This window comes from Anabas testudineus, chromosome 13, assembly GCF_900324465.2.
Source record: "Anabas testudineus chromosome 13, fAnaTes1.2, whole genome shotgun sequence".
Classification (NCBI taxonomy): Eukaryota; Metazoa; Chordata; class Actinopteri; order Anabantiformes; family Anabantidae; genus Anabas; species Anabas testudineus.
The window spans coordinates 24,921,884-24,939,824 of NC_046622.1; the positions used below are offsets into that span (position 1 = coordinate 24,921,884).

Sequence of the window (17,941 nt, forward strand, 5' to 3'; positions counted from 1 at the left end):
AAAGGCATTAACTATTGCTAATTTACAAACTCTACAACAGCATAAAATACTCTGATGGATATGTTACTTGAAGTGACCTAAAGGCTGACAGTGAAAATAAAATCCTGTACAGTTAAGGCCTTAAATTAAAACCCATCAGAACTATTTTAAGAGTCCCCCTAGATTGTAGGACGTTAAATATTACAACTGCAAAACCAAATGCAAACCACCAGTACCAGTACATCATCATAAATATACCAAAGCAGCACACCACAGTATAGCCATAAGCAATCACACATTTTACAAACCAAATGAACTTTGCAAGTCATCTTAATGATTTGGAAAATGGCCTGATGTTGTTTACACTGACCACAGGATCAGGTCTATGTTTTCATCCTCAAGGCTCACTTATCAGATATCATGGGGAAATAAACCCCTGGCCGTCTGTTTGAATCATTATAGCATTTCCCATTCAAACAGGGCATGAAAATTACATTTAAATGAAATTATTAAAATCTGCCTATATTTATGGAGCCACCTGTACTGTATGTAAATGCATTTAGCAAAGGCCTAGTTGCTCTTGGTCTTAAAACTACATCATTTCAATGCACGATGAAGGTCAAGATAGAAAATTAAAAGGAGGGCAGAAGTGCATGAGAGAAGAGCACATACTTTTAAAGTGGATGTTTTCATGCTCAAAGCTATGAGTGCATTTAATATGACCTGAAAGTGATTTCCGTTTATTGTAAGGGTTTTATGAGGGTTTTCTTTTGCAACACATTATGTGTTTTTGCTGCTTTGAAAACAGCCTTAGAATCAGTTCGCATGTGTGCTGTGCTTCGTTACTCTATGCAAAAAAAGTGGTGGCCTGAGACAAAAGTCCATGAGCATCAGCTGGATGTGTGAGAGGAAAAGCTTTGGCCTGCACAAGGCTACTGCTGACACAACAGTGTTTTTACAGCATGATTAATGGAGAAAGACAGCGAATCACACATTGATTTAATTTTAGTATGCCTTAAATTTCACTTGACCATAGCCAAAATGTAAATTCAAGAAAGCCTGTAAGGCTGATATTAACCCTTTTATACCAACCACTCTGGAGATAATCCATTTTAAAGTTTTAGTTGTATACTGGTGCTTTGTGATTGGAAAAGTCACTACTTGAAAATGGCATTAGTGACTTTAAACTATCAATACATATAAAAATAGTTTTTAAAGTAGAAGTTCTTTATGTAGAAAATAAAAGGTAGCGTAGGCTAAATGCAACTGTAGAGAGCAATCCCAGAGGTAGGGGATTTAATTTCATTGAACAAACCTGATACTGTGGTAATGAAGCTATTGTTGTCTTTACTGGACTTTCTATTCAATTTAATATATGTAGACATTTACTAATATACTTGTCAAAAACTCCTAATGACAAACAACACAAGTCAGTAGACACATTAAATATCAAATGTTAATAATGTAATAAATGTTTATAATATACATTGGCACATTTATTTCACTTATCTTTAATGTTAAATTAGTTATTTCTTACTCTCTATGACAAATAAGCAAATTATCTGCTTATAAAGGCCATGACAACTGGAGTTAATATTTTTTTGTCTGTTATTACTGTAACTACAGTGTTCAAGGACAACAACGTATCTTCATGAGTTGTAACCCACCTGTGGATGATATGTACATGTGTATAAGCAAACTATATTGTATGTCTTGCAGTAAATCTGTCTTTATATCTGTATAAAAATAAAAGTAATGGGTTTATATAACACTGTAGCTGAATAACATGTGCTACATAAGCTGGAGTTCCTGTGGATAATTCAGGCAGGAGTGTGTGTGTGTGGGTGTGTGTGTGTGTGTGTATGTGTCTGTCTGTCGCCTACCCAGTGCGTTTAGTGATGGTACCCAGAGTCATGGGCTGTTTGATCTGAGCCAGAGGCAGCACCACAGTGAGGCTGGGCAGCGGGGACAGCCGCGGGTTCCCCATGTTGTTGTTGGTGAAATTGCTGTATGAATCCTGGTTGCTCAGCTTGGCTAGAAAAACACAGACACACATACACACGCCATTATTACCCAGGTAATAGTCACAAAATACTGATAATTACATTGTAAATACTTTTACATTTTTCATTGCTCAGTTGTACCTTTTTGAGTTCTGTGTTTTTTTCCAGATGCTAATTCTCAACATTGCTCGCTTGCAATTAAATATAAAAAAGGTATCGGAAATTCATATGAAATTGCAGAGCAGGCATACAGCAAAGCACAAGAAGAGACTATTAATATTATTCAGGGAAAAGAAACACCTTTTTCTTAAAGAAAAAATACAAACCTTTTAGAAAATCCTTGTGCACTGGATTTTTTGCTCCCACCCCTCACACACAAACCGGGGCTCAAGGCCTTCTTTGGATTGATTGGAAACAACCAATTCAAGAAGCTACATTACTACAAACTCTCTCTTGCTCAAACCTGTAATGCCTGGGAGTCTATTAATCAAGGCTAATCAACAGGCCACCAGCTACAGTACTGACGACTTATCATATACAACAAGTTTCCATTTTACTGGACACATTGCGAGACAATTTGCTTTACATGTCAGTCTGGGTTTATCTCTGTGTGCAAGTTAAATCCAGTTAAATCCAGTGCCCAAGTTTGGGCAAATAAAACAAAAAATTTACTTTAAATTGAATTTAAATTGAAATGTGGATTGTGGAATGGAAAATGAAGAAAACTATAACAGTAATTTGTATATACATCTAATTAAATCTACTAAAAAAATAATATAAATTAATACAATAAACCTGTTGGGCCTTAAATGAATGGCTGTAGCATGGACTAGTATACAGTGATCACGATTAGCTAGTATGAGCTGATGAAATTCTGACTAACTGTTTCTGGGTTGAAAGGTCACTAAGAAATATATATTAAAGGCAAATGAAGACCAGAAAACTAAAACATACATAGATGCACAGAATGTTCTTGCATTTACCTGAAGTTACATTCTGAAAACTTCGTTAAGAACTACAGCTGACTTTTTGTCCACTTTCACTCTCATTCGCATTGACTTAAATGTTCTCACCCAGTTCCAACATAGTGGACAGCGCATTCCTCTACGTGAACCAGAATGCAGGACTTTGACATAAAAAATCTTGCTCTGTTTTAAACATTCGGTCCTCATGCATTAAAGAAGACTATGTAAATCATTTTTGCTTTTACTCGCCCAGGATTGGAGATTTTTACTTCTATGATGTCTGCATCCATTTTAGCCTAAAATGCCTCCCTATGAACTGTTTTCAGATCAGCACATCTGTTTTACCTCCATTGTTTTTGTACCCTTTATTTCTTAACCTAGTAAAATCAAAGTAAAAACTGTGCACGGCTATAGACCAGTATAGCTAAGTGTAACAACATGTTTTGGTAAGGTGACCCCTTCAATAGAACAGAGAAAAGAAACAGTCACATATGAACAGTTACATGGAAACATTCCACTATGGGAAGTTACAATGTGGATTACAAAACAAATATGTTTATAATCCTATGACAATAGTGACAACAAAAAAGTGTATCCTGCTGATTGAATGGGCAACCCAAAGAAAATTCCAAGTTCAAGTGCTTTCAAAAGAAATAAAGAGCAAACCTGTGGGTGACCACAATAGCCTCATTGAATGTTTTCCTTGTTCCATTTGTTGCCATAATAGATGAGTGACAGCCGCGTAACACAAAGGAATGAAAAGGAAAGAGGGGGGATGTGAGACAAAGAAAACAAGGCGGACATCAAAGGTTATAATAAAGGTAGAGGAGGAGAGTGCCTTGTCATTATTTGGAAGGAGCGATCAAGAGGAGGCTGAATGAGAGCGGAAAGGGACTGCTGAGTGTTTTGGTCCAGTCTTTTAGATCATTAACGTGTAGCTCTGAGTTTCATTAGTCCTGCCAAACCTCCGCTTTGTGGTCTGTCTTTTAGACCTCCGCTGGCCAACAATGCTGCGTGACCTACTGAGGGGGAGAGGAGACCATTACACAAACCTGTGCTTCATTTGCTCCTGCTCCTGTCTTGGTCAGACTAACAGAGGTCTGTACTAAGGCAGGCTCCTGAAAGCCCTTTACATTTCAAAAGGGCTACACCCCAAGAACCCAGGGCAGCCACCTTTTGTGTTGAGGGGAGGGGTCGAATGAAAAAAATAAAATCTGTACAGGAAGCAGCTTGAAAAGCCATAATGGTGCTTCAGTTAAGAGGGAAGTGTAGGGTATTGGTTTGGGATGGGGGATGACGATGAATTGAGCTTCCTCACCCTAAACAAATATTTCACATTTGCTCATTGGTGTGATTTGTCATCAGCAATAAGTCTTTTTGCACAACAGGTGCCGCCTCACTGAGACAGGGGGGTAATGATCACTGTTGACTAAACTGTCAAGCCATACTGCTACTCACTTCAAGCTAAAGGGGTCCTGAACTGTCATATCCCCCAGACAGACAGACAGACAGACAAAACACCCAACAAGAGTTAGTGTGGAACATGTTGAACATCACGCACCACAATACTGACTTTAATCAATGAAGTCTACCTACAAAAAGGTAACGTGTTTGGTGGTGTTTTTATAGTAGTTGGAAAGCTACAGCTGGACAGCTGCCCTGGAAAATATACGGTGCAAATCACATTCTCTGACTTCTGTGTCTGTCTCCCTGATTCCATAACACAGATAGATTTCTGATTTTCTATCCTCTTTTTGTGTCATTTAGTCAAATAAAGCACCCATTGATATATTAGATATAACATAACTTAAAGAATAAGGTTGGTACAAATTTTCCAAATTTTTATTATTGTCAACAACTCCCATAAAAATATTAAAGCCAACAACAAATTATGGAATTTGTAGGCAAGTAAAATATAGAAAATTAGCACCATTGTCCTTTAGGTCGCAGTGACTAAGAACAAGTTAAAGGAGATTTTTGAGTTAACCTTAAAAGATCAATAGAAGCAACCGATGAAAGTGTATGCATGGTCTCCTAGGACCAGACCTATAAATAGCATGTACAAAACTATTTCCTCTACATAAAGTGATACTTCAACTTTTTCACTACAAACTTCTATAGTATGTGTGACATTACACTACATTGCAGCTTCAGTCTGCAAGTTAATGTATTTAATGTATTTGAACATATGCATCAAAAAGCTAATTTGACTTTTTTTTTTTCATGTTATGTCTTATTGTGGACAAAGGGTTTTCATGGTATAACCGACTAATCAAATGATGATAATGACACAACTGCTGATGACATGTGCATAGACTAATGTCAGTGATGGTTGCAGGTATGGATGAAGCTGTTGAAAGACAGGCCAGTGCAATTCAATAAAATTGCACTTCTTTGCTGTTATTTTCATAGACAGAGTGCTGGAGCACACATATGCAAACAACTGATTAAGGGTGTGTCTACATCCACTTATTGCTGACAGCCTGTGCACATGTCCACAATTTCACAGAGATTGTAATGTATAAAACAAAACAATAAATACAAAAAAGCGTGTATGCATATTAAACTAGAATTAGAATGGATTTATGATTTAAATATTTAACATTTACAATCGGATACTATTAAATGAACACCACCAGTTCTAATACTATAACGCTACTTGAACCGACTGCTTGTAGTACCACTACCAGTGTTGCAGGATTGGTTTAAATTAAATAATGAAATTTTTAATGACCTCTGTAGATGTAACTTTGTAACTTAGCATATTAAAAGACAAGGCCTGTGCAGAAGAAAAGGTAGGCAGGAAACCACAGAAGAAAAAAGTTGAGCCATGCTATTAGAAAGAAAAAGAGAGAGAGTGAGACAGATGAGAACTGTCTGGCCGACTGATCGTTCTAGACGTAGGCCATGATTTGATTAATGACCGGGGCGTGATGTGCCCGAGCAGTGATACATGACATCCCCATGGAAAGAAGATCCATCAATGCAAATCCAGCTCCGTTGCCATCTTTCAGAGAAAAGCTCTGACCCTGCCAAAAAGTCACACTGTCACCTGACCCCTGTCTCTCTTTCTCCCTTAATCTGACCATCCATCCAGCTCTCCTCTGTCCATCTGTCCATCCGTGCCTCCCTACCTCAACAACATTTGCATTCTCTTCTCACATTAAGCCTCTCTCAATCCTTCGCGCGCTTTCTCTCTCCTTAGTCGTCATGCTATCTCATGTTTCTCTCCCCTCTTTTAATACCCAATTTGCATCCAATACAAGCAAGGCGGCTTCCAATGAGGAGCCGACGTGCGAAAGGACAAGCTCTGAAAGACTGCATGTGTCCACACAAACGCTGTGTCTTATTTGAATGGTTTTGCCAGAGGATATTTCAGTCAGGAAAGAAAAGATGCAAGCGGTGCTAGAGGGAAACTGGGTTAGAGAGTGTTGACGCAGCAGGTTAAGCAGGTGACATGTTGAGTGATGCTCTGGGAATTAGGAGAGACCTTGGACCTGAGGATGATATTGCAGCTGGGAGATGAAGGGGTAGAGAAGAACGAGGTGGAATACAGAAGAAAAGAAAACATGTCCCAAAAGAGGAATATGTTCATGTTTTTGTCTAGGCTTTGTGCTTTTGAAGACTTTGCATTGAGACTAATGCTTTTTGCTTACATCCTATTTTCATGGCCATAAAAACATCTTGAAAGATAAAACCTCCTTCTGAATGTACAGTAGATCCCAAAGCTTGACTGTAATAAAAACTTTGCACAGGCTGATAAATGTGTTCCTTAGAATTCACATCAGGGTGCAAAACCTCACCAAAAAAATTCACAATTATAACAACAGGAACATACCCAAGCAAAAGGGGTTTTTAACTGAAAAACAAAAGAGATAAAAATTCCCAACTCTGACATGTTTGAAACTAATTTAGGTGATTAAATGTTTTAGAACAGAAAAACTAATAAAAAACAATATTGTGCTGAGATGTTTATCAGTCTAATACCTATGATCTTAGGTTCACATAGTGATAAGATTGGATGTATTGTCCATTACATGCAACACTATCAGGTCTTCCTTCTCCAAAAGACATTTGTTGAAACATTTTTTTTTCAGTTTTAAGTCTTTACTGGTGAAACCTGTGAGATTCAAAACCAACTAACTTGTCATTAGCATAAGTATACCTGAAACTGACATTTCTTTAATTAACATAACATTTTTGTTTCCATTACAGATTTTCTATAGAAGATGACTAGTTTCTACTGTCTAATTTGTAAACATGAGTTATTCTGACTTAAAGTTGTTTAAGTTAAATGAATGAAATTCCGTGAGCTCACTCAACTCTTGCTTATTAGCTACTTTAAACCCTCGAGAGTCTTCATTTTTAGCTTGACACTTTAATTTGTAACACAATAAATAAAAACTCTTTTTCTCTCTTTTTTTTAGTACATTATAAATAGTTTATTTTCACACGGATAATATGAATGCCAACCATAATAAAGGCAAGTGTTAAATTCTCCAAATTTATGCTTTATTAAAATGTATGGGAACTCAGATGCTATGTATTTTCTTTGGGTTGTAACGGTTTGGGACGAGGCAACAAGCAAGGTAACAATTCTCTCATTAAACCATGAAGACACTCCGGCAGATGCAAAATAACTTTTAAAGACAGTTACTAATACAAACTGTGGAAGAATTGGAAACACACATCACTACTTCTCAACTTCCCACTGGTTTACACTTAACTCCCACTCCTGGCATTGCAGCTGCATCCTCACAGGCTCTGATTATAGACTATGTTGTGAAATGAATGTGTTTTTTCCAAATAAATGACACCACTTAGATAAAGTTGTATGTGGGATAAATGCTGACTTTTAACAAAGCTGTCAAACTAATGAATAAAATAACATAATTTCAGTATATGTACTAATCAAATCATATCATATTAGCTGCACTATTCTGTATATGTGTATGCTTATAAATTTAACATTAAATTAATAACAGTCCAGTATTGGTAAACTGGTATCAGTCTATCCCTGTTTTATAGCTCATTCCTTGATTCTCCTTGATTTTCAAGTTTCCCTTAGATATGTTAAAGGAGGGAGGGATTAAAGCAGAGGAGGTGAAGAAGAAAGAAGAGGAAGAAGAGGGAGGGTGGAGCCATAGCTGTTCAGTGCAGGGGATGAAAGCTGCTCTACCATCCCAATTCCCTAAAGTATCATTATTAAAACACTCACTTCCACAGGAGGAGGAGAGAGAGGGTGAAAAAAAAAAAAAAAAAAAAAAAAACAGAAGGCCGAAGAAGAGAAAGAGATGGACAGCAGGGAGGGCAAACACAAAAGGCGAAGAAAAAAAATGAAGGAGCGGTGATCCCCCACTAGACAGAGTAAAAACAAATTAACAGAGCCCTTATAAAACACAGATGCTGCAAAGAAAATAAACTTCACAAGATTTACTGTTTCGCAAAGGAATCAGAAGACCGGTGGAAAAGCCATCACATGCCCCCCCCCACCATCCTCCCCCTTCCATTTTTTCCCTTTTCTTTCTCTCTCTCTCAGGTAACACTGTGGCTGAGGGATCGACCCCCTTTCTCTCTGTACAGCAGACTCGCTCGTCTGCTATTTTCAGTTGGAGTTAAGAGTCGAGGTCAGGCAGGCCTGTGTGAAAATGGCTTCCTGCCCAGTCCCCCGCTCCCAAACCGCAGGCTAACAGAGAGCTTTTATTAACAGCCCTATTTGGGAACATTTCTTCAACGTTTTGTACTTTTATTGACATTTCTCATGTCAGAGAGCTCGACAACAGCAACAGCAGAGAAAAAAGAAAGAAAAAAATTCCCAGGACACAAGTTCTCATTTCGTCATAAAAGTTAAGAGCAAAAAAATAAAAAAAAATTTGTGTAACATGCTGTATATGGTAAATAGTTTTTGCTGTGTAATAATTAAAAGAAAACAGCAGCTGCTAAGAGCAACAAAAATAGAAAAATAAAACGCTAGTTACACAGAAGCAGAAACACGTCTACATGCCAAAAACACACGCGCAAATTTCAGACAAATCACCAAAGATAATATTGGGAAAACATCCAGGTGAAAAGAGTGGTGCAAACATGAAAGCACACACACACATACGCTCGCAGGGACACACACACAAATACACACAAACACACACACCCTGAAATCAGATCTACACGTTTACAGCATGTCAGTATTTACAAGGCTTCATCAGACAGGACTGAGTCGCCAGCAACGCAAGTTGGGGGGGTGGGGGTTAGGCAAGTCCACTGGCTCAGATGACACCCACACTCCAACCATATGTGTCTGTCTATACGAGTGTGTACAAGACTGTTTGTGTGTGTGTGTGTGCAGACATCATCTGATTTGGGTCAAGGGGCTAGTACCTCACAGTAAAGAGGGACGGGTTATGGCTAGTGATTGGATGTTTGGGAAAGCAAAAGAGGGTGGAGGAGGATGGAAGAGTGTGTGTGTGTGTGTGTGTGTGTCTGTGTGTGTGTGTGTGTGTGTATGTGTGTGTGAGTGACAGCGAGAGAGTAAGGAGTATGTATTGCAACGCACATGCACAGCGTGCACATTTATAAACCAATTTAGAGAGCAGGAGAGAAAGGGAGAATTGCAGAAAGACGGGATGTTTTTATGCAACTTTTTATTAAATTAAATATTAATAAATAAAATATGTAAGAAATTTTTTTTAGCATGGCCTAATGTGAAAATTGATCATGAGAAGATGGAGGTTAAAAGAAAAAATATTCCAGACTGTTAAGAGCAGCAGCAGCATGTCTTTGTAAGTTATCCCGCACAAACAGGATGCAAACTTTGAGTTTAAAATTCAGTCCTAATCCCAGAAGTGGTGGAAAATGATTTAGGACTGGACCAAAATTGGACTTGAGTTGATTAAATATATAATTAAATTAGAATTAATGCATTAAGTTTAAATGTTTTTTTTTTTTTTATTAATTCAACAGAAGTGTGAGAAATATTAGTAAAATTATATCAAAGGATACAAAAAAATCTTTTCAGAAAATAACTAAGTGTGTTTCTTTTTTGATAAATAATGGCCAAGAGACCAGGTCATGGCTATCAGGGCAGTGTGTATCAAGTTGAATTATTTTATTAAAAAAAGAAAAGGACCTGTTAATAACACTTGTCAAAGTGTACGTGGTAATTCAGCCACAATATGATCTATTTCTTAGAAAGGAGATGAAAAAAAAATTAACTTAACACGAAATGTCCACTAAATGTGAAAACTGACACTTTCAGTTTCAGTTTCTTTGACTGTGTGTGTGACCACGAACAGATCAAAGTGTTTAAAGCTAAATGGTACGCTGACTGCCTGGGTCTAAATGCCTCTCCTTCTATTACTGCATCATCTGCAGGAGAGGAAACAAGAAGAGAGACAGGGAGGAGATAGTGACATGTCCGAACTGCTGTCGCAGCCGACCTCCGCCGGCTTTTTAAGTGAATGAAAATGATGAGTCAAAGTGAAACAGCTCAACATTTCCTACAGGATCCGAACATTTCAGCAGTAGAGTTATGTTACAGCAGAGTTTCCTTAATGTAGTTGGTATTTTATTGTATTTTATCGCAGCAGCTTTGTCTTCTTTCATCTGCATCAATAATCAAACATCCACAGTCCTTTGTGTTCTACACTGCATCCAAAAACACAAACAGCGCTGTCTCTCTCACACACACGCGCACACACACGCACAAATTTGATTTCTCCATTTAAAAATTACCCCAACCTAATGTTGAGTGATTGACATTACTAGTTGTGTTCAGCTGTGTCTGAAGCTCTATTTTAAAAGCCAGTAACAATAGCGAGGCAGCTTTGATCCGAGTTTAGACGACAGAGTTCTGACAGCGTCCCAGTCTAAATAAATGCCGTGTCAAAAACACTTAGACATGATAGTAGTAGTGGAAACTTCAGAGTAAAGGTGGATCAGGTTTTGTTCCAGGATTGTAGGCACATGCCTCACATTACTAGTACAAATGATCCAGTAGATGTATTTGGATATTTATTTAAAAAAACTTTTATTTTATATTTAACTATTAATTTATTCACACTAATGTTTTATCTCCTATTTTATCATATATATATATATATATATATATATATATATATATATATATATATATATATATATATATATATATATAGAGAGAGAGAGAGAGAGAGAGAGAGAGAGAGTGAGAGATTATTATTATTAACACAGTATAACTTGCAGTGATCTGTTCAGTCATAAAACGTATGTAAGACAAACACTTCTGAAGTGAAGGTTTTAAGCTGCAGGAAAATAGAAAACAAACAAACAAACAAACAAACAAACAAACAAACAAACAGGAGATTGACACACGGCCACAATTCCAATTGATTGTGTGACAATGGGAGGCTTTGGCTTTTGAGAGCACTTTTCACATGGTAGGCAATAAGTTGGAAGCCGCAAGTGCTGCTTGTAATGGCAAGCCAGCTTTATTTCTTTATCTCTACCTTACAATTTTGCAAATCAAATAATGATGAGTGCAGCGGCGAGCTCCCGGTGATAAGAGGGTTTAGCGGTTGTGGAGATTGAGTTATTAGGTTTTGTATAAAAAGGACAGAGGTCTCTGGCGGAGCCCTAACGCAGGCCAAGATACATATTCCTCGCACTGTGTATTTTTGGTCGCTTTAAAAGCCCTAAAAGTACAGGGGAAGGCTAATTTTCAGAGTAAACAGCTTGTTCGATTGCAGTGTGGTTTTGCTCTGAGCTCTCAGTTTATTGACTCAAGCCGAGCTGGGCTCTGGCTCCTCTGCCGACCACAGTGAGAAGCCTGCCGATGGAGCCTGCAACAAATACAAGCCGCTAACACTAGCTTACCTTTGATGGAACACAACTGTTAAATCACATGTACTGACTAATGTACAAAGCCTAATCCTCTTGACTATGCGGCAGGTTGAGGGGAAAAATGCTTTTAAAAGAACATCTGCTCCTTTTAGAAAGCTATTTGCCATTTCCTATTTCCTGCTGCCGAGTCATTTGTAGGTGAAATTATCAAGGTATGCACAGTAGGATTTTAAAGTGATGCTGGATTACATGTGTCCAATAAAATACATGATTAATAGGAACAGTGTATTGTTTTTTGTTTGTTTGTTTGTTTGTTTTTGCAATTTAAAACAAAAAAAAGACAACGAAAGAAAATGTTTTCCAATATTTTGTAAACACAAAAACAAAGACAATGCCAGAACAATTACAAGACATAAACTAAGAGATGCCTATATTCAGCTGAGGAGTTTCCACATTGCTTCCTAAAAAAAACTCTAAAGGAGGGCTGCAAGTTGTTTTAGTTGGAGGAAGTGACCATTCATAAAAAATCCCACAGAAATTACCCCTCTCCCTCTCTGTTGTTAGATTTGTATCAGGGCAAAACCCTTGCAGAACAACTCAGGCTTTACAAGTCCTTTCCTCTCTGTCTCTCTCTCTCTCTATCTGGAGTAGAGGGGCTGGCTGCCTCCGCTCCTCTGCACCCTGCTGGGAATCCTGACCACACAGCACCACACAGAGGACAAATCCGGTACTGAAACACAGGGCTGATTGTGCTATACTTTTGATGCAGAATACCACAACTCTGGTAACCGACTTTCATGAGCTATTATCCACATATTTATTTATTTATTTGTTTTATCCCAGTTGAGAGTTAAACCATCAAACTATGTCAAGATTTTTAAATCTCCTTGTTTTCTTCTTATAAAGTTAACCTTTGCTCAGTTTTTTTTTGTTTTTTGTTTTTTGTTTTGGTTTAGCAAATGATATTTATTCATTCATTATTCATTAACATCTTGATTTTTAACAAATTTGTTGGCTGTTGCTGTTTATTTGTAACTTCTGACTGAGACACAGCGGATAATTTTTTTCTTTACAAAGAAAAGGAACCAATGTCTAAACTACATGCCAGTGGTTACGTGTCCCTTACAAATGCACTTGTATTTTTGTGAGTGTACTAATATATTTAGGTCAAGGTCAAACAAAAGGAAGCACTGATAACATTAGTTGCTTTGTAAGTCCCACGGCATCTTCTGTGCCTTCTTGTGGGTTCACCGTGTTCTGTTGTGCTGCCTTTATTTTATGAAACAATGAAGCACACAACTGTGAGAAAACATGGGATAACAACATATCTGGTTAATTTAAACCATTATTAACATATTGGATATGTAAATATGTGCATTGGTGTGTACACTCATGTAAATTATTGAATTAGCCAGATTCAGGTATTTAATTGTAATGTTTTTGTCAACAAACACTTTCTTAATTGTTTGTCAAACCTACCTCACAATTAAATGAATTTACAAACTAAATTTACCTGTAGTTACTGTTTTAGAGTTTTCAGTCATACCGTGTAGTCTTGCTTATATTTCTTCCTCTCTCAAAGTCCCTAAAGTGCTTAGAAAAAAAAAATGTTTTAACATTTACAGTTCTTTCTTCTTTTTCTGCTTGTAAAGCAGAAAAGCAGCACCATGTATTGTGAGAGTAAGCTCTAGAACAGTTAATAAATGCAACTTGTGGTAACATTAGTTTGTCAACTGCTTTTTACTGGGAAGCTCTATAGGTCTCAGATTTTTTGGAACTATACTAGGACACTGAGTATGTGTGTAGTTGTGTCATCAGTAACTAGATTGTGGCTACCTGGGTGAAGCTAGTAGTAACTTCAAAGCAACACCATAGCAACTAAAAGTAACAGAAGAGACAAAATACGGAAAGTTACAATTCATGTGGGCCTGTGGTGGCTTTACGAATGCTGATTAGCTCAGTCTCGAGCTGGACACTGAATCAAGGCAGACAGCTCATCATGATGACTGAAATCTGGACAAATCTATCTATCTTCCTGTTTCAGACTGTTGACACGTTTTTGAAGCTGGCTTGTTAACTCTCTGGTAAATCCATCCACTGTGTGTGTGAAACAGAGATTTCAACATTTTCAAATACACTCTGTAACTGTTTAACTTACAGTAACTATACTGTCGAAAACAGGGTCACAGCAAGGCCGTGTACATACGTGTCACACACCAGCAGTTATGAGGTAATGTTTCCTTGGCATCAACCTCTGCAGAGTGTTGGTGTTTTTCACCACAGAACGATGACTGACGAAAAGGAGCGCTGGGGGAGGAGGGAGTCAAGATAAAACAAAAGTCCAAACCCAAATAAGCAAGCCGTCAGCCTCTAATAGCAGAAAGGAAGTGTCCCTTTATCAACAAGTGAATTAACAGTTTCCCGTCACACCTTGTTTTTTGCCTCCCTCTTTCTCTGAACCAGCGCCAGAGCCCAGATGGCCCCATGATCGGACCACCAGGGCTTCAGCTCGGTGAGGAAACAAATCTGTTGCACTGACTAATAGCCTCATGTTGATGTTTTATGGTTGGGAAGTCTATGACCACTGCCGTGTATACACACAAAAGGCACCCATGCATGTTGAAAATGCCATATGTGACAGTAATGCCAAATGTCATAACTGTCAGAAACGTGTCACAGAAAAAAGGTGGAGCAGAGAAAGTATAAATAAAAAGCTTCTCCATCTACAGCAGTGGAGGGCAAGGTCCAGCAATTCACAAGAGGAATATAAACCCAGATCAAACAAAAAAAATCAAAGATGGCTTTTAGATTATTATGATCAAGTTGTTTTTGGAGCACTCTGCTGTATTATACAGTACTGTGGTTGGTTCTGAAAAGCTACTGAATGATAAAAGTCCACAGTGGTTGCCATATGCCTGGTATAGCCTCAATAACCTCTGCCCTGTGCAGAGAAACTGCACTTACTAATCTAGCCTTGTATGCAGTGGGCCGCAGACAAAACCGCATTTTACAGCATGGAACGGTCACATTATGGGTCATCACCTCAAATGACAATACACTGATCACATAGAGGAAAGGCTCTGGGGAAAAATGGGGGGAGGATAATGTACTGTATACAGGGACGTAAATAGCTATTGCAGATTTTAACAGTGACAAAAGGACGGCCAATTGCAGCCTCTATTTTTAGATGTGCCGGCAGCCTGGGCTGGCAGCTTTGAGAAGGATGTGTACTTTTCTACAGTTCCTTCCCAAAAATCAACGCTGTCTTCGCTGGCGACAATCACAGAGCAGCTGTTGTGGCTAGGTGGCCCAGCCCTGGCTTGCCTCACCCTGCTGCTTTTTGCCAGCCTAAGAAACCCATCTTCACGGCCCAAAATTCACACCCGGCTAACAAAAACAGGCGGAAGGCAGACACAAAAACAAATATGACTCAATGTGTGTTGCATCCACTGAAAAGTGCCCAAATTATGGCATTTTTTTATCAATGCTGGTGGCAATGTAAGTGGTTTTGGTGGATGGGGGGTGGATTTCTAAATGTACACATGGCAGGAACCTTAGAGCCATTTTATCTTCGAAATAACAGAACAAGAGGCCTACACAATCTTACCCAGTGTTTTATATTATATATACACAAAAACATTATTGGATCATATTTGGAAAATACCAAAGCTCATTCATCTGTGACAGTTTAACCAGCAGAAGTTGACCTTTTGTCAAAAACACTGATTTGCATCCAGAGACATGCTGCAACTGGATTCAATCAGAAAACAGCAGAAGACCCAGGTGCTTCTTGGTACCTGTCCAAGAAGACGAGTGCTTATGAGCGTGCTCCTTGAGAACCAGACACCTCACTGCTCCTGAACTGGCTGCATTGTTTAATAAAGCAAGAGTGAAAACAGTGTGCACAGTCACTGTGTGGGGGAGACTCAGGTCAGCTGGCCTCATAGACAGAGCTGCCCAGAAAAAACTCCTTACTAAGGCTGACAATTCAGAAGAAAAGGTTCCAGTGGGCCAAGATGCACAAACAGTGGACTTGAGTGACCATAACCATCTGAACTCATCGGTCTTTTGGACTGACAAGTTTGACGTGTTTGGATCTAAGCAAAGAACAAACACTACAGAGCTCAGATGCAGAGCTGAAAAGATAACAGATGCTGTCTACCACTATTAGTGAAGCATGGGGGTGAAATGATCTGGCCATGCTTTGGTAATGGGAGAGTCAGTCAGCAGAGATATACCCTCTGAGCAATTACTGACAATGACTAATTTCATTTTGCACCAAGAATTCTTCCCAGTTGTTAAAGACTAATCTGGAAGTTAGTTTTTTGTTTTCACAAAAAAGCTGAAGCTTGTAGAAGCCAAGTGTCAAGTCAACTCTTCACTACAATGTGAATGTTATCTTCTCTGTGTTTTACCACAAAAATAACACTGTAGCTATGTTAACCTTCAAAAGTGTACACACATGCACACACACTCAGTAAGGTATCACTGTGAGGACTAATTGTCGACAGGTGGCCCTAATGCTCTCCTTTGAAACTAAAGTTTGATTTACGACCACACTCCCAGAGACCCTTGCTTTCACTGTTGCTACTACAAACTTATCTTTCTCTCTCTGAGTCTGTAGTTCCTCCTCTATTCTGCTGTTTCAATCCTCCTTCATTTTTCTCAATTGCACCTTATCTGCACTCTCCTTCTCTCATTGCAACAGAGTGGTGGCTCTCCAAAATCAGAAATGCTTTTAATGTTTGATGGCCTTTTTTTCTCTGTATGGAGGAATGTTTGTGTGTATGTGCATGTATGTGTGTGTTTATATTTTCATGTAGGGGTTACATAGGGGTCTGGGACTAGACAAGGAAGACAGAAAGAAGAGAGGAAGCAAGGGCTGTTTAAAAGTTAGACCTAAACCCTTAATATCCACCTTAAACTAAATTAAAACTGGTCTTTGTTACTAGGAACTATAGAAATCCATTCAAATATCTATCTCTGATGACCTTTTTCATTTTACAGAACGGAAGTAGTAACTCATAAAATAACTGACGGGGAATGTTTATTTTGCATTCAGGATAATCCAGTGAATCAAGTACTTCATCACATTGTGGCAAAAATGCTTCAAATCAAATAATAGCAAAGGTAATCCCCTTATTTGCAATATTGCTCATGATGGCCTGTCTTTCCTTACCAGGGTCACCTAATTTTAAGAAATACAATACAATGGCAGAGATTTAGCTGTAACACAACAAAACACACTGTGACTAATGCATAGGTAATTAGCGAGCAGGAAGAGAGGTGCAAACGGTACGCTCAAAATAATGGATTAACAGTTCAAACTGCTAAACATTTGGGTAATGATAGATTAACAGTTTAAAAAAGAACTATCTCAAAGTAAAGTGGAAATAGTCAAAATGTCTACTTCACTTCCCACTCCAGTCAACTTGTACTTAAGTACATAAAAGAAGTTGTAAAACACACTAAATTATGTTATGTAAAACTACCCACAAGTCAATTCCCTGTTCCTGGCTTCTCTGAAGTGTTTATCAAGTTCTCAACCTCACCCTAGTAGTACACCTATGAAAGCTCAGGGATATTCCTGGAAACCCGTGATTAATGAGAACAGTGATATTTTACACTCAGTAACACCTGCAGGGTCAAGCAGTGCAGCTGACACACAGTGTGTGTTTATCAGTGTGTATCTATGTCAGCTAGGGGGACACAGACAGTGTGCGCTCCCTTGTTTGTCAAACACAATGGTGTTTGACAAACAAGGGAGACAAGGTTGTGGCAGACAGATCAGAGTCCCAGGAAAAGAGCTACTGGGATGACCAGTCACTGGAAACACACAGACATAAATACACAGACACATACACTGATATGATTGACTAAATAATGTATTTTACTACTACTTCATTACTTTGTCTTTGATTGCAGAGCACACTGTCTAGATCATTTTTTCATCACCCTAAGATGTTCAGGATTCGTTCTAACACAGTTACTCGGGAATTTTAATCAATTATTAAAAAATATGCAAATACAATCTAGTATATGTATTAGTATTTACATGTAGTAATTTGAAAACAAGATTAAAAACAATAAAATAACAAAGCGATTCCAGTACTCAACTATTTATTCATTGTTGATATTATGTCTGTTTATATCTAAGGGAGGGAATGAGAATGTGTGTGT

General features: G+C 38.2%; 1 protein-coding gene across 1 annotated transcript in view; it reads right to left on the reverse strand.

Moving 5' to 3' along the window:
- The window catches only part of bcas3 (BCAS3 microtubule associated cell migration factor), a 281,126-nt gene that overhangs the window by 195,950 nt on the left and 67,235 nt on the right, over positions 1–17,941 (reverse strand). The window contains exon 16 of the mRNA XM_026367844.1: positions 1,863–2,013. Coding sequence (XP_026223629.1) covers positions 1,863–2,013 — 151 coding nt within the window. The remainder of the gene's footprint in view (positions 1–1,862; positions 2,014–17,941) is intronic.